Source organism: Amborella trichopoda, chromosome 10, assembly GCF_054954075.1.
Source record: "Amborella trichopoda isolate Santa Cruz 75 chromosome 10, AtrichopodaSantaCruz75HAP2 v2.0, whole genome shotgun sequence".
Taxonomy (NCBI): Eukaryota; Viridiplantae; Streptophyta; class Magnoliopsida; order Amborellales; family Amborellaceae; genus Amborella; species Amborella trichopoda.
Window position 1 is genome coordinate 36517038 of NC_142345.1, and position 17449 is coordinate 36534486.

The 17449-nt window shown below is 34.5% G+C and overlaps 1 protein-coding gene across 15 annotated transcripts; it reads right to left on the minus strand.

Annotated features, from left to right (window-relative positions):
• Positions 1-8406: 8406 nt before the first annotated feature.
• On the minus strand, positions 8407-14611 carry LOC18427615 (uncharacterized). 15 transcript variants are annotated; one of them, XR_016042930.1, is made up of 6 exons: positions 13924-14611; positions 11934-12051; positions 10626-10945; positions 10034-10162; positions 9638-9918; positions 8407-9252 (listed from the first exon to the last, which is right to left on the minus strand). XR_016042930.1 is itself a non-coding variant. In XM_088849901.1 (6 exons), exons 2-6 carry the CDS (start codon positions 11954-11956, stop codon positions 8790-8792), a joined length of 1017 nt encoding a protein of 338 aa, XP_088706027.1. In that variant the 5' UTR covers positions 11957-12051; positions 13924-14611; the 3' UTR covers positions 8407-8789. The 15 variants fall into 15 exon arrangements, 6 of the variants coding, with proteins under 6 accessions (XP_088706027.1, XP_088706026.1, XP_006836727.1 ...); XR_016042931.1 differs by having other exon boundaries at positions 9820-9918; positions 10024-10162; XR_016042932.1 differs by having other exon boundaries at positions 10024-10162.
• Between the last annotated feature and the right edge of the window lie 2838 nt (positions 14612-17449).

The following is a 17449-nucleotide window of genomic DNA, read 5'->3' on the forward strand; positions in this document are numbered from 1 at the left end:
AGTGTAAAAATTGATAGTGCTAGTATGAATAATATTAAACAATAGAATGTAAAAGTCGATGGTGCAAGGTCAAATAAAGAAGGAAAAAGTTTTGCTGCATCCATATCCATATTAATCCTCTATCAATACTTTATTTTGGAATTGATTTTGCATTTAAAATTTTACAAGGAGATGAAGTTGACCACCACAATCACGATTCTTAAAAAATGTGGAATTTAAATCTTAAGAATAAATAATTTAAAAAATTAATTTTGTTTTTGAGATTCATGACGGTGCGATCAAGATTGTTAACTTGTTAAATTTTGAATCCAATATCAATTTCTAAGATCCAAGTTCCATCTATCTCAAAAATGGATTTTCAAAGAAAACTGCACTTTAATTAGATGCATTAGCTAGCCCATGAAATAAACACTTAAAAAATTAATTTTGTTTTTGAGATTCATGACGGTGCGATCAAGATTGTTAACTAGTTAAATTTTGGATCCAATATAAATTTCTAAGATCCAAGTTCCATCAATCTCAAAAAATGGATTTTCAAAGAAGACTGCACTTCAATTAGATGCGTTAGCCAACCCATGAAATAAACACTATTAAAGTAGTGTAAGTGTGTCATTGATTAGATGCAATATTCCAAAAAACATTTCTCAGATTTTGCGACTCACCCCAAGCTATCTAATTTGACATTTAATGAGTAGGAATAGTTGTGAGCTTTTATACAAAAAATAAATGGTCTATTTGTAGAAAATCCTTATCATTAAATAATAGATGTAAAAATTGATTGTACAAGAATAGATATTATTACACAACAAAATGGAAAAATTGATAGTGAAAGGTCAAAGAATCCTCTATTAATGCTCAACCAAAATATTCATTTCAGCACTGATTTTTTTTCTAAGAATTTTACATTTAAATGAAATTGACCACCACAACAATGAATTTCAAAAAAAAAAAAAGTACATTAAATTCAAAAAAATATATTATTTAAAAATTTATTTTATTTTTCGAGATTCATAATAGCAGTGATCAAGATTACCAATATGTCAAATTTTGAATCCAAAATCGATTTCTAAGATCCAAGATCCACCGATCTCTAAGATGGATTTTCAAAGAAGACGGCACTTTTAATAAGATGCAGTAGCTGACTCACCAATACCCCATCAAATAAGTACTATTAAAGTAATGTGAAATCAATAGATATTGTCAACAGAGGGATAAGTCTAAAGTCAAGAAACTACGCATGATGAAGATATGAGATCTTCTATGCTTCTTCTTTTTTTTAACTTCAAAAGTGGATTACAAGTTTTTTTCTTTATTTCCCACTAAACACGATTTAGATTTCAGATCTTCTACGCATCTATTTTATTAACTCAAAAAGTTGACTAATGTATTTCTTTCTTTTAGTTTCTGGTGAATTGTGAGATCTGCACTTATGTGTAAACACATGAAGTTATTCGTTTCCCTTCTAATTCATTTTTCTTTTGGTCACACACAAAATAACTTTTTTTTAATGGAAAATCGCTATATTCCCAACTATAATGCGAGTAGGCAGAACAAATTTCTTCCTGTATCAACCAATGTTCTTGGAATTCGAACTCGGCCGAGTCAGATTTATGTATGGCTGAGGCAAACTCCGAGAGCTAACTCGGGCCATATTTAAAATGATTAATACTACCTTATTTTTGTTAAAAAACTTAATTGACTTTTCTACGTTCTTTTTTTTTTTTTTTTTAGTTTTTTGAATATTTCAAGGTATAAATCAAAATTGGATTAAAGTAACAATTACTTAAAACCATCTGATGTGAAATCGGATAGCTTTGATGTATCACAAAGTTCGAGATAATTTCTCGTGAAGTTTGATCTGGTTCAATGGAACAAAATGCATCCACCCAATTGCACATCCAAGATTACTTGTGACCACCTTGGTAGAATTTTTCTCTACTTTTTTTCCTTATTATTAGTCTTTTATAAATCTTTTGACTTTTTTTTTTTTCCTTTTTTTGCCTTGTACTCTGCTCAACCAACTCCACTACAAATGACTTAGCTCGATCTAGGGCTGAGTCCGAAGCCCGAGCCAAGTTTAAAGATATTTTTTGAGAAAATGAGAGATTCATTAAAGTAATGAAAGTACAATACAAGAAAGCAGAAATACCCAAATTTAAATATATGGGTGCGGTTTGTATAGAGCCAAGGCTCTAAACAATCAAATTAGAGCCCACCTACAAATAGTGTTGAGAAATGTGGTTTCAATACTGGAAATATTTGACTAGCCTTAGAATATATTTTTATCTTTAATTATAAAATTTAAAGCTTCAAAAATAGTGTAGATCGAGTAGATCTATAAAAACTTTAATGACTCAAAAATTGACGGACCAAAAATGCGTCATAAGATGCACTATTTCTAAAACTTGAAATCTATTTTTTTTCTCAAGTTCATGTATATTGGTGTCAAGATAATCAATTTGAAGATATTTAGGCATCAAAACAACCTTTTCTAGTAAAAGTTTTTAGGTAGGCTCTAATTTGATTGTTTAGAGCCTGTGCTCTATTTAAACTTTTCCCTAAAGATATTGATATCAACTAAGAAACTTTGAAACAAAGATTACCTATGTGTACAACAATAAATGTGAAAATCATAAAGTATGTGAGAAGAATATGAAAATATAAATTAAAGCAAAATATAAGTCATTTATTCCCACAATTTTGCAAGACTCAACTACAATTTGGAAACAAGAAGGTTTAAAAGTACTGATCGGTAACTTGAATCTGTCACACCCATACCCATGTCGGATTGGAGGAACCGGTGGATCGGATCGGAAGAATCGGTGGAATTGGAAATTTTTATTTCAAATTTTTTAAAACATAATTCAAGAAAAAAATTTGTTCATCCCTTTTTGTTTTCGCTTGACTCAATGAAGAATCAATTGGAATCGGTGAAGAATGGGTCATACTCGGTGAAAAATTGTTGGAATCGGCGGTTCCACGAAAAAATAGGCGATTCTACTATTTGGAACCGCCCGAATCCCCTTTTTGGGCCTAATCCAAAGCGTCCTGGGTGATTTCCAATCCGGATTGCCCAATTCCGGATTGGATCACCGATTTTTTAAACCTTGGGAAACATCATTGCTCCCTTGAAAGATTGAAGAATCCCAATTCTTCGATTTTGTGCAGCCCTCCTAAATGTAGTCCATTATTTTAGTGAAACCTCTATCATGCTAAGTTATGATGTATATAAAATAATGAAAAATAGTTCATCAGGCTTATCAATCTCTTTGACGTAGAAGAACTAGCCGCAGTTTCCTCTTTGTGCTGTGTCCCTATTGCAATTTCCACATATCATGCTCCTGCGAGAGCAGTACTGCATATTTACTACCTCAGTTAAAAGACCTATCTAAAGATTTTTTTCAATCTGAAATTTGGGAACCACCTAGGAGTTATTCAATGATTATTTTCAAAAGAACAAATTCGAATTTCGAGTTTCCTAGTACTTCGATCTCACCCACCTAAAATTAGACGGTCTCTGTTCAATCTTGAAACATTTTTTTTTTTGTTTTTTTGGAAAATTGAAAAAAAACAAAAAAAACCCAAAATGGTCTTTCCAAGTAATATCCCCCCGCCTAACCTTTCCTAACAACTCCCTCCCCCCCCAAACCATTTTTCCTATCAAACACCCCAAATTCAAAAAATTCTTTGTTTTTTACGAAAATACCCTTTCGTTACATAAAAAATCATTTTTGCTAAAGAGGGCGGTCCGGCTGGAAGAGGTGGTCAAGCGTTTGGAAGAGGTGGTCCAGCATTTGGAAGAGGTTGTCCGGCGTTTGGAAGAGGCGATCCAGCGTTTGGAAGAGGCGGTTCAGAGTTTGGAAGAGGCGGTTCAGAGTTTGGAAGAGGCGGTCCGACGATTATTTTGCTGGAATGGGCAGTTCGACGTTTCATTGTGGCGGTCCGGAGATTATGCTATTAGAGAAATGGGCAGTCCAGGGTTGTGAAATGGCAGTCAGGCATTTTGAAGGGCAGTCCGGCATTTCGAAGTGGTGGTCCGACATTTTGAGGGGGCAGTCCTGCATTTTGAAGTGGTGGTCCAACATCTTGAAATGCGGAGTCCGGCATTGTAAAAGTGCGGTCCGGCGTTTCCTTTTATTGGGATTCGAAAATGATTTGTTATGTATGGAAAGGGTATTTTCGTCAAAAATAAAGAACTTATTGGGAGTGTTTGCTAGGAAACATAATGTTTGGGGGGCAATTGCTAGGAAAAGCTACCGGGGGGGGGGGGGGGGGGGTAAATTGTTTGGAAAGTCCATTTTAGGGGGGGGGGGGGGGGGGGGTAAATTGTTTGGAAAGTCCATTTTAGGGGGGGGGGGGGGGGGGGGGGGTAAATTGCTTGGAAAGTCCATTTTAGGGGGGGGGTTTGCAATTTTCCCTCTCTTTTTTTTTTAAATGCATAGATCGTACTATTGGGATTTTTTTGTTTTTTTTTTTTGAAGTTAGTCTATGGTTGAAGAGTTTGCCTCCTAGATTGGGTTTTACCGGAGAGTAAAAAGACAGTATGCTCATGTGTGACTGAAAATTTTTTTGGGAAATAAAAAATGGGAAATAAAAGGACTTGACAAACCACATTTTAAGTGTGGGGAACACTTAAAAAAATTTGCATACTCCTTTAGAGTTATTTGATTTTATGATAATGGTCTTCTCATAAGTTGTTGGTTTTAAGTTTAATTTGGTTTGGAGCTCCAGAAAATCCCTAAATCTAATCCATCTACCTCTATTGAAGCGGTCTAAATTGCTTATAAGAGTTGCCGTTGATTTGAGGCACTAGTGGCATACCATTTTTTTTTACTTTTAGGGCATGTTTGATACCTGAAAGAGGGGCTACCATAGCATGGAAACCGTCCCTTCCTAAAAAGGGCAAAATAACAATTTTTTTTTTTTTTTGTGATAATTCAGTGAGGAAGATAGGCTCCTATCTGATTTTTCAAGTAGATTAGAAGTTATCTTTTTTAACATATTAACGGGGTGGTGTTAGTGGTGGGAATAGAAACCACGAAGTGGGGTGCTACCATGACGACCCTACCCCAAAACAACATTAAATGTAAATTGTTGCTCTTACCATTTTGTGACTTACATGGTTCCGCAACAAACATAGAAGGTGGAACTTGGTTCTTCCGCTCTAAGTTTATGGAATGTGAGAGGATATATTGCAAACTTCTCTAATTTCTCCGGCACATTTTATAGCCGAGAACACCTATAAAAAATCATCAAATTGAAATGTAAACAGTTCATTAGCTAAGGCCAGGCCAGGCTGGGCTCTGGCCTCAACAGAGGCATTACGATGGGTTCGGGCCTAGCTTGTAAAGTTGTAATAGCCCAGCAGGCCTGAGCCTAACCAAGAAAAACTTTAGCATTTTTATTCTTGATTGATCATTGGGAGCATTGTTAGCCCACTGCAATGAGGGGGGGCAAAATACAAGTTCCATGCTGGAGGGAGCAGAGCACTGTTACTTACCCATGAAGGAAATGTGCTCACCATTTATATTTGTGGTTCACAAGTTATGCAACCATCTAAATTTTATATTAGATATTTCGTGCAAAATTCAATCAATGGATAAATGCAGGATGGCTTCGTAGCATCACATCCTTTATTGGATGGATCTCCACTGTATAAGGATCTCATAAATGAAATGGTTTTGATGATCAAACCTATTACTGTTTGAGGCATGCATTTTGATGGAGCTTCCCAAAGTCAGGGGGCAAGAGCAAGTGTTTTTTCACAACTTTTTGATAAAGTAACAATCAATCGCGCGCCTCAATCCTTCAATGGACGAGTCGATGTATCCGCAAGATTGAAGGCATATATAGTTCTCCCACCAAATTAATCAATTCAAATTCTGCTCCAAGATAGGTATATTTTACTGTCATTATTTAGTAGGGGAACATTCTGAAAACCCTGTTTCACCTTTGGATACAGATATCAGTATATCACTATCACTATTGAATGTTAACGTAATAGTCCATCGTAGGCGTCAATCGTTAGTTGATTTTGTACAACATGGTAGTGGCATATTAGCATAAAGAAAGAAAGACAAGCTTTGAGAAGGCAAGAAATGAGGGTAAAGGTACCTCAATGATTTTGTAGATGTTTTGATGGTCTCCTGCTACATTGCTTTCTCATGAAGAGGCCCCTCAAGTCTTGAAAGAAGTTCATGCTGTGTATGTGGGGTGCACCAATCAAGACCCGCATGAGGCTCAAACACCAAGGATATTGTTGGGCTTTTATGTTTGCCAATTCCATGAATTATGCAAGGTGATGTTCCGTATGCTGAATTCATGGTGGTTTTATATATCAGGAATCCAAGGCATTGTATCCCATGATTGCCTCATGGCCCTTTGTTAAATGGATTTTATTTTAAAGACTATTTATTTTTTGTATGAGAAGATCACAGTCATTTTTTACTATTGGATGTGAAATTTAATAAAATAATATTATAATTTTTTAAAAAATTTGTATTTAACTTTGTACCAAATAATAATACACCTTCAACCACTTAACCTCACATCTAATAATAATTATAACTTCTTTGTATAAAAAATAAATGATTTTATTATATATTTTTCTTTCACTCGATGTGGAGTGGGCATCATTGGACACATTCAGCCATCATTTTCTCACTGTCATACCTATATCCTACTCATATTGGTTACTTTGCGGAAACAATACCTATAATGAATATTAGGAGCCACTCAACATTGTACGGCCTCGTGTCATATATTGGTACGGTTTTCCAGATAGAATTATTTGAGAAGGGGTCTCTCAAGAACCAAGGCATTTATTGAAATATAAATTAGAGGTATTCTTCCATGCAAACATTGGGGATCAAAATAGCAGTTTTTAGTGCAGAAACGTATATCTCGGAACAATTATTCCAATGCTCAATTGCTTAACCATGGCAAAAGCGTGGACGCATTGAGTATAAAATTTGATCAGCAAGTTTTAGGTAGCTAAAAGATCTCCTCCTCCCTATGGAGTATAATATTTTAGGGAAATTATCAGAAATATATCTTAATTTTTGACATAATTGAAATAAATCTTCAACTTTCATAAATTTTGTTCATACCTTTTTTTTATTTTTTTAAAAATTTTTGTTATTTTTTTGGTCAAAATAGTCTTTAAGGTAGCCGCATTACCATAATGACTACCGTAATAACCAGGCTAAACATTATAGTACTTTAAGTACCGTAATGACCAAGCTAAACATTTCGATAAGTACTGTAATACTTCGATACAACAAATAAATGAGAAAAAGACCCAATGAGCATTACGGTCTTTAAGTTACTGTAATGCTTAGCATGGTCATTACGGTACTTAAAATACCGTAATGCTTAGTCTGGTCATTACGGTACTTAAGGTACTGTAATGCAATAGTCATTACAATAATATGACTATTGTGAAGGCTTTTTTGATTAAAAAAAATATATCAAAATTGAAAAAAAAGAGTGTAAATAAAGTTCATAAAAATTAAAGATTGTTTTTTTAATTAGACAAAAATTAAATTATATTTCTGATAATTTCCCTAATATCTACTTCTTTCGTCAGGTAAAATACATGCTACAAATATTTTTACATATCAAATTTGAGAATATAATATTTACAACCCATAGAATAATCTCAGCAAAAAAAGAGATTTAGAACTAAACTCTCGTGTAATGGATAAATCTAATGCCAAATTTGAAACCATCCAATTTTTGAAGGGCTAGATATACGCCTAACAAAACCTCAAATTTTTTTTATTTTAAAAATAATCATCTGACGATTGTTATGTAGCTCCCAAAGTTTTAGACTACAAAAATTCAACCTAGCCAAGTATTTTGTTGACTGAGGAAGTATATGTACGGTATGCTCTCGCAGAGAACAATATATGCTGTCGAAAGGTAATAAGTTTTGTAAGTTATGCAAATATGCCAACAAAGGACAACCGCCATATTCAAATTCAAATTCAAATTCTTGTAACAAATTCACGGCCTACATAGGATCAACCATGGCCAAAACCTATACACTTTCAATTGTTGAATTGAGATTGGATCAAATCAAGTCCAAATATGCACCAACACAACCGCTTGTGCAATAAACTGGCTAAACACTCATATAAAATGGAGCAAATTTCATAATTCCATGGCTAAAAATGTAAAGCAGTTAAATGATCTACAATGATAACATTGAGAGTCGAAAGGATGATATAAAAATGATTATTACCTATTTCATGTGATATAATTGATTTAGCTTTCATCCTCACCATAGTTCCAAGCTTTTGATATAATTAATCCATGCATGTTCATGATCTCATGAGCCCTGTTAGAAGTTAAACATCCCCACCACCTAGTTCAACTTCAATAAACTCGCAAAACCCGAAAATATTTGTGCTCAAACTTACACTAACATCACTATTTTCCATGTCAGGCTCCCAGACCTATATCGAACAAAATTCATATAATTTACAGCGATAAAAACACATAATCATAAACACAAACAAAGCCCATTTGGTTCGAAAACCTCCGGACAAGTCTCTTGGTGACTGATCGAGAATTCTGACAATAGCTTTCATGTAATAAAATTCTGATGCATATGGTTACTCTTTCATCGATGTCAGTTCTTAATGTAACTAAATTCTATTGTCCTTGGCCATCGTCCAGCAAGAGCAGCACTTTATGTAACTGGAATTCCAAAGCTGCTCTTTATGAGACAGAAGTCACTCCCCGCTCTCTCTGTCCAATGACAACAAGGATGGTATCAACTAGAGTCATTTTCCAAACCAGCCAGCCATCTCATCATCATCATCATCACTATTGCTGCACCCATTGTAACTCACATCAAACCTCTCATGACTGCTCAAACGGCCCCATCTGTTTTCTCTCTCTCTATTATCTCTCTCTCTTTCCTGGGAAATTGTACTCTTGCCCCCTTTGACTGGAAAATCTTCAAACTCAAGTCTGCCCCTTCTGCTCGTGTGCGCCATTTCTCTCTCTTCATCCCCACTATCCCAAAAGTTCACTTCAGTGCTTTCACCATTATTGTCTTCCTCAACAGAGCGATAATTGTTTGTTTTGCAATTGTTGCCAAACCATGTTTTCTTGGACCCCTGGCGAAATTCTGGAAACTTGTTTTGGGGGCTTAAAGAATTTTCTCCACAGTTCAATGTCTTTGGGCGCTTCCAATCACATTTCAAACACACCATGTTCCTCCTAAAATTTATGTAGTTGCACCTGCAAAAGCAACTGATTGATGAGAAAAAAATCATAGTGGGAAAAGGGATCACTTAATGGGTACCTCATCTCCCAAATAAATCTGAGCACTTCTAATCTTTAATGAGTTGTTGACAAGAAGTTATTACACAATAACTATTGCACAGAAGAAGCGAAAAGAGAAACTCAAAAATTAAGAGAGAGAGAGAGAGAGAGAGTTTGAAATCTGAATGGACATATGCCAGATTAAAAATGTCTGTTACATGCTATTCTGGTCATCGACTCAAATACTTAGTCTTTTTAAATTATAGGGTGCATCACACGAGTTCATGTGGATAGACATTGAACTGAAAATAAGAATCTTATGGGAAGTATAACAGAACATGATCGGTATGCTGACACATACAAAGGCAGGCTATCCACTATCTCTTCTAAAGGACAGTGAAAATGAACAGTAGTTCAGAGTGGACCCGCAGAACTGCAATTCATCTCCACATGGGTCTCAAGGACAAGCGGTACCCCAACTCTGTAATATATAGTAATGCATCCACTTCTCATAATGTTATCAAGAAAATTCTTGATGCTTACGATGGACATTCCCATTCCCCTGGATTAAGTTGTCTCTTTGGGGGTTTCTCACCACATTGGAAGCATTTGGTGTTTCTTGCAAAGTTCATGAAATTGCACCTGAAATGTCATTAAATATATAAGGGCTTCAAGTAAGCAGCAAAAGATCAAATAAGAACAAGAAGAGTATCATTGAGAAGAAAGGAGGAACTCGAGAAGTATTACAAAGTATTACTTGGCACAAAACCAGTCTCCTTTCTTCATCCCAACAGGTTCACCGTCCTCTCTCAGATTCACATGCCTTTCAGGAACAACATCGCATCTCAAGCACTTGACATTTTTTGCAAAATTCATAAAGTTGCATCTGTCACCAATTGTTAAAAAAATGTAGCATAAGAGTGTTAGTAAAAAATTAATCATCATAACGAAACTCAAATATAATATACCCAAAAGAGGAAGAAAAAAAAAACTAAATTACACTTTATTTAAGATTATCTTTTATCTCGAACTACTTTGTTTTGGACTATATTGGCTAAATCCAGTCCCCTTGCTTTATAAACCATTGATTTGGGTTTTATTAATAAAACCGTGAATGTAATGAAAATGAAGAAACTCATATATAACTGCACGTGAGAGATGAAGGAGAAAAACACAATAGAATTTTGAGAAGATCAATTTGGACGAATCCAGTCCCCTCTCTTTAATAAAGCCTTGAGGTTGGTTTTAATCAGCAAGCTTGAAGCATAATGATCACGATAGAACATGAATATAATTAGGCAAAAGGAAAAGGAAATTGAAACTTAATAGATGTTGTTTGAGAAGATTACTTGGGGCAAATCCAGTCCCCTTGCTTTAATAGAGCATTGACTTGGGCTTTAGGAACTCTTTGATGATCTGAATGCTTGGACTCTGAAGCATCAGGTTCAGGTTCCTTGGCACTTGAAACTACCATTTCCTTGAGCAGCCTCCTAACAGATGCTCTCACGGTGTTGTTCAGGCATGGCTTGTTCTCCACAGACCCTGTAATGGGTTCTAGACCATATGTCAAAAGGATGCGCATGACATCGACAGTTCGCCCACCTTCATTTTCACGTGCCTTCACATATGCTCTCTCACACGATCCCCTTAAACTGCAGGAGCTGCAAGCCTAATCAGATGTTTTGATGTGTTAACACTCTCAAAACTCTTCGAAAGATGGAAAATGAATCTTCGATCATAAATATAATTTAGAAGATCTTATCGGCATTAATCAATAGACTAAAGGAAACATAGACAATACTCCAGCAAACTATAGGTTACTAGAAAAAATAGTCTACTGGGTTCGTCGCTCATCACCATTCAGTGCATAGATGCTTGGAGTAGGGGCGGGGGTGTGGGTGGGAGCAACAGATTGACACATGTAGAGCTCCCTAGGTCGGGAGTGCATCATGTACAATTTATTAACATATAAATAAATTTCTTTAAAAATAGAAATATTAATAAAATTTAAAAAAAATTGAATCATTCTACAATATTAGTATTAACAAATAAAAATATTAATAAAAAATATTAAAATTTTAAAACTGCAATTATTAATTTATTTATTTTGAGGTAAAGTTTACATGCAATTATTAATTTATTATAATTCAATTATATTATTATAAAGCACAAATTGATGCAGTTATAGCATCGTGATGTAGTTTATGGCTCGATGCAATCATTATGATGTAGCAAGTTTGGCAGAAGATTCCAATTACTAGGGCTTGAGATCCCATGGAGATCCTGACAAAGGACTGCCAGATCGTGATCTTGGAGCGGGATCGCCGCCTTAATTGGGAGATCCTGATACGTATGATTTAGTGAAATGATGGGCTATCATTGACATAAAGTAGAATAGGGCATGTGGCCCGCCCACTCCCTCCTGATTGATCATCAAAAATGAATCGTGGGTGAAGTTTCGTTGCGCCCTTGGCAAAAATCTCCCTGCCTCTCCTGTCACCGAAAATGGTTCCCCCCCTCTCTCCACCAGCACCCATAACTTGACTGAATGGTGATGACCCAAATGGACTAGGGACCTAGGGGTTTCCATAGCTCAATTGGTAAATGAAAAGAACCCATAAAAAATAAAGTGGGACTCTTAAAACTCTTGTACCTACATCTCCTTCATCAATGCCCACATATGCCCTCAAGCGCTTTCCTGAGTTGACGACTTTCCTGTCCAAGCTAGGGCATCCACATGCAGCAATCGCATAAATGTCTTTCCGAGACAAGTATCTGAGAGAAAGACAAAGATGCCCTGATAATTAAAATGCAGCAAAAGATAGGCAGAGGGCCAAAGCAGATAGGATCAGCCACACGGTTATAAACTGAGTTCTTTTCCTGATAACTGTAAAAACAATTCGTTCTACAATCCAGATTTATCAAAAAATTTACTGTGATTAAAAATCCGGCCAACTCGATGTTTACACAAAGAGGATGAGATATTAAATTAAAGGTGGTAAATTGATGATATCTCAAATTAGTGGAACAGGATAACAAGTACACTATTCTCAAGAACTTCATATTGCCACAGATTTTCTTTTCAATAAATACCATGACCTCAATTTTTTTCCTTTTCTGATAAGTAAGATCATGCTCTCGTGTTAACACCTAGGGTAAATTCTAGAACCATAATTCTTCAAAGTAACAATAAAATTACATTCGATCAACAAGACAGACGTTACTTATTAAAAAATTAACAAAAAGAAACAATGGAATTACATTCTGAATTTGATGGTGCTAGCAAAATGGTCCAATGCACAAATAAAATTCAAAGAATGATTGATTTGGGCTTGCCTGGTTACAGCTCGAAAGACATACTTAGAAAGTTATGCATCTCTACCTTCAGGTATCAGTCAAAATGAGAACAGCAGGACAGATGTCACATGAAGTATGAAATACAATGATTATCATTCAAAAAGTACAAAACAAAAGAGTTTTTTTTTTTGGGTATACAAAAAACAAAAGAGTTATTGGATTACTAAGAACAGTATTTGAATAGAATCTTGTATACTTCCAAACTCAATATTGATCTATCAAGTGAACTACTGTACCAGAAAAAAACTATAACTGCCATTAGTCAGAGATGCATGTCTTTCATTGAGATCTTGACTTTATGAGTTAACCGTTTTTCCTTTATCTTTCACTTTTTGACTTTTTCTTGTACACCGTTGAGATTATTGGGGACTGAGTATTCATTTCCCTTAATTGCATCACAACCATTAGACATTTTTGGGTGTCAAATGCACTTCCATTGCAGCCATTCATTTTTTTACAAAAGATATAAGTTGAAGAGATCACATTCAAGCATCTTTAGAGTTAGGACACGTACAAGAGCCCCATTTTCTTCAAAAATTTGAAATTTCAGTCTCTTACTTTGTTTTTTCTTTTTTCTTTTTTCCCGTTCTTACCTTTCTTTTGTTTTGGTGTTTCCTCCCCACATTTCTTATTTACTTTGTTAACTATGTTTTTTTGACATTTCGTCCCCCACTCCATCATATAACACCACAATCTTTCATTGCATAAACAGAAACAGCTCTGACACTCATGATCCTAAATAAAGTTCCCAATGATGCATCCCATGAATCAAGTAAAACAAAATCAAATAGAAAACCTAAAGTGAGCATTCAGTCATTCCGCAGTTGCTGAGTTCGGCAATACGTAAGTTCAAGAAAACATACAGATAAAAACATTGAACGCACAAAACAGTTAAAAAAGTAATGCAGGAGAATAAAGAAAACACAAACAAGCAATTAATTTGATGAATAAATAATTCACCACAAAATCAAAATCAATTACTATTATCTATTTCAGGAAACCAAAACAGCTAAAAATAAAGAAAACCATGCCAATCACACAAAGCATAAAAACGAGAAATACAAAAAGTTATAAAAACAAAGGCATGCGGACTTCAGCTACATAACTGTGTAAAAATTATATATATAAAAAAGGAGGGGGTTTTGCTAGTATATATATTTTTTTAAAGCGGCAGAAATTAGTACACAGAAAAAACGAAAACGAAAAAGAAAAAGAAGCAGGCAAAATGCCAAGAACAATTAAATATTTAAGAATAGAAATTGTGCAAATATTCTTCAGAATTTCCATTACCTCATGATATCGTAACGATCCCTTGCAAGATTAAGGCAAGCAGTTCGAACCCTATTTGAGTCTCCAAAAACGTTCTTTGAATCGCCAAATTCATTCTTGTTAGAACCAGAATTCCCCATGATATAGCCTTTTTCATAGAGAAGATCCATAAGCTCCAACCATTCCGGCCATAGACGACTAATCTCTGCAACTCTATTGGCTTCAAATGGAAAATCACCGATCAGGCCTTTCACTTCTTCTAAATCATCTTCATCCTCTTCTTCTTCTTGCCCAGATCGCTTTATGGCTTGAATATCTGCAACTTCATTTAACACAAGCCCTAGATTTGATCCTACCTGCTTTCTCTGAGGACAAGCATCCCTGTAACTTCTTAAGAAAATGTACCTGAGATTGCAGAGCGCTTTCAAACTAGCGCTTCTAAGGTTACTCTTGATTGAAAAAAGCATGGAATTGGTTAAATTCATTATCAGTGAAAATACAAAACCAGTCAAACCCTAAAAACCCTAATTTGCGGGAGAATTCAAAGAGATTTCAGTCTCAGAGGGCTTCTGAGACAATTATTTATTCTACAACTGGTTTTTAGGGAAAAGGAAACCAAGGATTTGGAGAAATCCATGATGAAAGCACGTAGAATTGTGAACCATCAGACCCAAACCCAAAATCCGAATTAACACAGGTACTTCACTACAAAGAGATACTCGCAAAGCTCTAAACCCCTTAACCCTAAGTTACAGATCCTGCGGGAGATAATGAAAAGTCCCGCAGATTTGGTTACGTGGGACTGCGGGACTACCTTGGATTGGATGCTGTAGAGTGTAGTTAGGGAGTGTGATTAACGGGTAACGCGGTTCTCATATTGTAGAGTAATTATGGAAGGGTGCAGTTGGCATACGAATGCATCCATAGCAATAACCGTAGCTGTAGAGGTAAGGTGCACTTTCAAATTTTATCATGGTATATAATTTTTATATAAAATGTTATTAGGATTATCTTAAAATCTATTTTTATATCTAATTATAAAATTAAATTTTAAAAATAGTTAAAATCAAGTAGATCTATAAACATATGAAAATCTTGAAAATGGACGGTGTAAATAATATGTTGTAAAATACACTATTTTTGAGACTTAAAATCTTTTTATTTTTTATGGTGATACATCTCGATGTCGAGATGATCAATCAAAAGGTTTTTCAACATGAAAACAACTTTTTCCGATGGATTTTTGAAGTGCATCCATAGTTCTACATTATAAGATTTATATAAACTTTTTTCATTATGTAATCCTTGGTAAATTTAGTGATCGCCATGATGGTCCAAGCCCAAGTCAGGGTTACCCCATATAGGTCGGCTCGAGCCTAAACTAGCGTTGTGGCCTAGGCCTGACCCAAGTGGGGATGGGTCTAATCGAGTGTCAAAGGATTACTGTGCATATTAAGAACGTCATTAGATTTTAGTGCCGATAATTGTTTCTAACATGTCTTATATAAGAATAATTCTTTCATGTCTGCCATATGCGTCCAGAGGTATAAAGTATCCATCTTAAATATGGATGCAGTGTTTGCAAATTCGTAAAATCGAATCGAAACGGTTAACTGGACATGGGCTTAGATTTGGTTTAACTAGCCTAATCGGTAAATCGGCCAATTCAATCCCTCTAACCAGGCAAGTCTCGGGCGGTCAAAAAAGTGTTGAAAAAAAAATCAAAAAAAAAATCTACTAAAATATGAAAAACAAATAAAGAATGATTAAAACAATACATATTCAAATGAAGTTGAAAATTAATGAATATAATAGATTTTAAACTATTTTATATTTTCCAATGGCTATTTTTAAAATTTTCTAAAAAAAATAGAAAAATATAAAAGTGAGTATTAATGATCAAAATAATTTTTAATATTTACTATAATATAAAGAATATTTAAAAGGAAAATTTGCTTAAAATCCCTTTTTAGGCACTTTACCCCGGTCTAACTTTTCTTAAAATATTTATTTTAAGCAATTTTCCCTATGTAAACATCCATTACAAATCAAATTCTTTATTTTTAAAAATTTATATATGTGTTTTCATTTTTTTTATTTTTATTTTGCCTAGTTGAGATACTCAGCTCTGTCTTCATTCTCAAAACGTTGGTCTAATGTAAAGAATGGACAATTTATGTGAACCATTTCTTCGCCTCACCCAATGTTCATTTTGATGGCTGAAAATTCATCACAGCCATTTCTTGTCAACTGTAGAAGGTTGAAGTGACTTGTGTTATTCTCTTCTTTTGTAAATGTTCTCCATTTTTCTCAGTAGCAATATTCGTTTCTTTTTTACTAATAAAACAAGTTTTTAAACTTGGTTCGGGCCTGGCCTAGGCTCTAGCCCAAGCTTGGTAACACGGGCGAGTTTGAGTGGAGTTGGCAGATTGTTCAGGGCCCAATCTATTTGCAAGATTTTCATGCTTTTTTAGATCTACAATGTCTATTTTTAATATTTTATAGCCTTTTTAGATTTGTTTGATTTAAACGATTTTTTAGTGGAGCTGGCAGACTGTTCACGGCATGTAGATAGTTTGAAGGTACACCTTATTTTAATTATTTAAGGTTGTAGCCTCCTACAACAAGTAGGAGGCTACCGCATGATCATAGTGTACACTTAATCCCTCACTTGGAAGACCTAATTGGGAGGATTTTTTTACTTTGGCAACTACTTAAGAATCACTAGATAATTATTCTGAACAGAAACAATTTTGAATTTTAAGTTTTCTAACACTTAAATCTCACCTTCTAAAAATTAAACACTTTCTATTCAATCGTGAATATTATTTTTTTTCAAGTACATGGAAGGTACAGTTAGGAATTTTTTTTCTATTGAAGTTATTTATATTGGTTGAAGAGGTTGTTTCCCCAAAATTAATCCTACATAAGTTTTTACCTCAGGGAGTAGACGAACAATATCCTCCCGCAAGAGTATAATACCTTTCGACAACTATGGTAACAAGATAATAAAAGTGTCCCATTTATATGAACAAATTCCCTGGCCTAACATTTAATTCCAAATTTTCAAATTTTGGCTAAAAGACGAAATGACAAAAAAAATAAAGTGTTTAGATTCCTTCGACAATTTGGCTGGCATGTGAATGCTAATAAATTTGCACTATCATGACAAGTAATTAATCCCAATTTTTTCAATTTTGCAAAAAATTATCACTAGCGTGTGTTTCACGGGATAAAAAGCATCGATCATCAAATATAGAAACATAACATTTTCTAGATACAATAATATTGAAGGAAAAATAAGGCAAAAAAATCGGCAAAGTGATAATTTTAATTTAAAGTACTAATAAAAAATACACTAAGTAAGTATAGTAGTAATACTCAACTCAGTTAAAATATATCCTAAAAAAAATCATGGCATTTTTTTATAAATATTTAAATAACACGTTAAAATGTTTTAACCCACAAGCAATTTTTATAAATAAATTAATTAAAAGAGAACTTTTTTTTCTCTCTCTTATGGCATATCTAATATTTTTCTAAATTT

What these genes read in the sequence shown, in the direction of transcription:
- LOC18427615 (XM_006836664.4), bottom strand. Translation starts at nt 14,387, where the DNA reads ATGAATTTAACCAATTCCATGCTTTTTTCAATCAAGAGTAACCTTAGA. An exon ending in GATCGTTACGATATCATGAG is followed by an intron (nt 12,052 to 13,923) that starts GTAATGGAAATT and finishes TCTTTCTCTCAG; the next exon opens with ATACTTGTCTCGGAAAGACA. An exon ending in GGGGACTGGATTTGCCCCAA is followed by an intron (nt 10,163 to 10,625) that starts GTAATCTTCTCA and finishes AATTGGTGACAG; the next exon opens with ATGCAACTTTATGAATTTTG.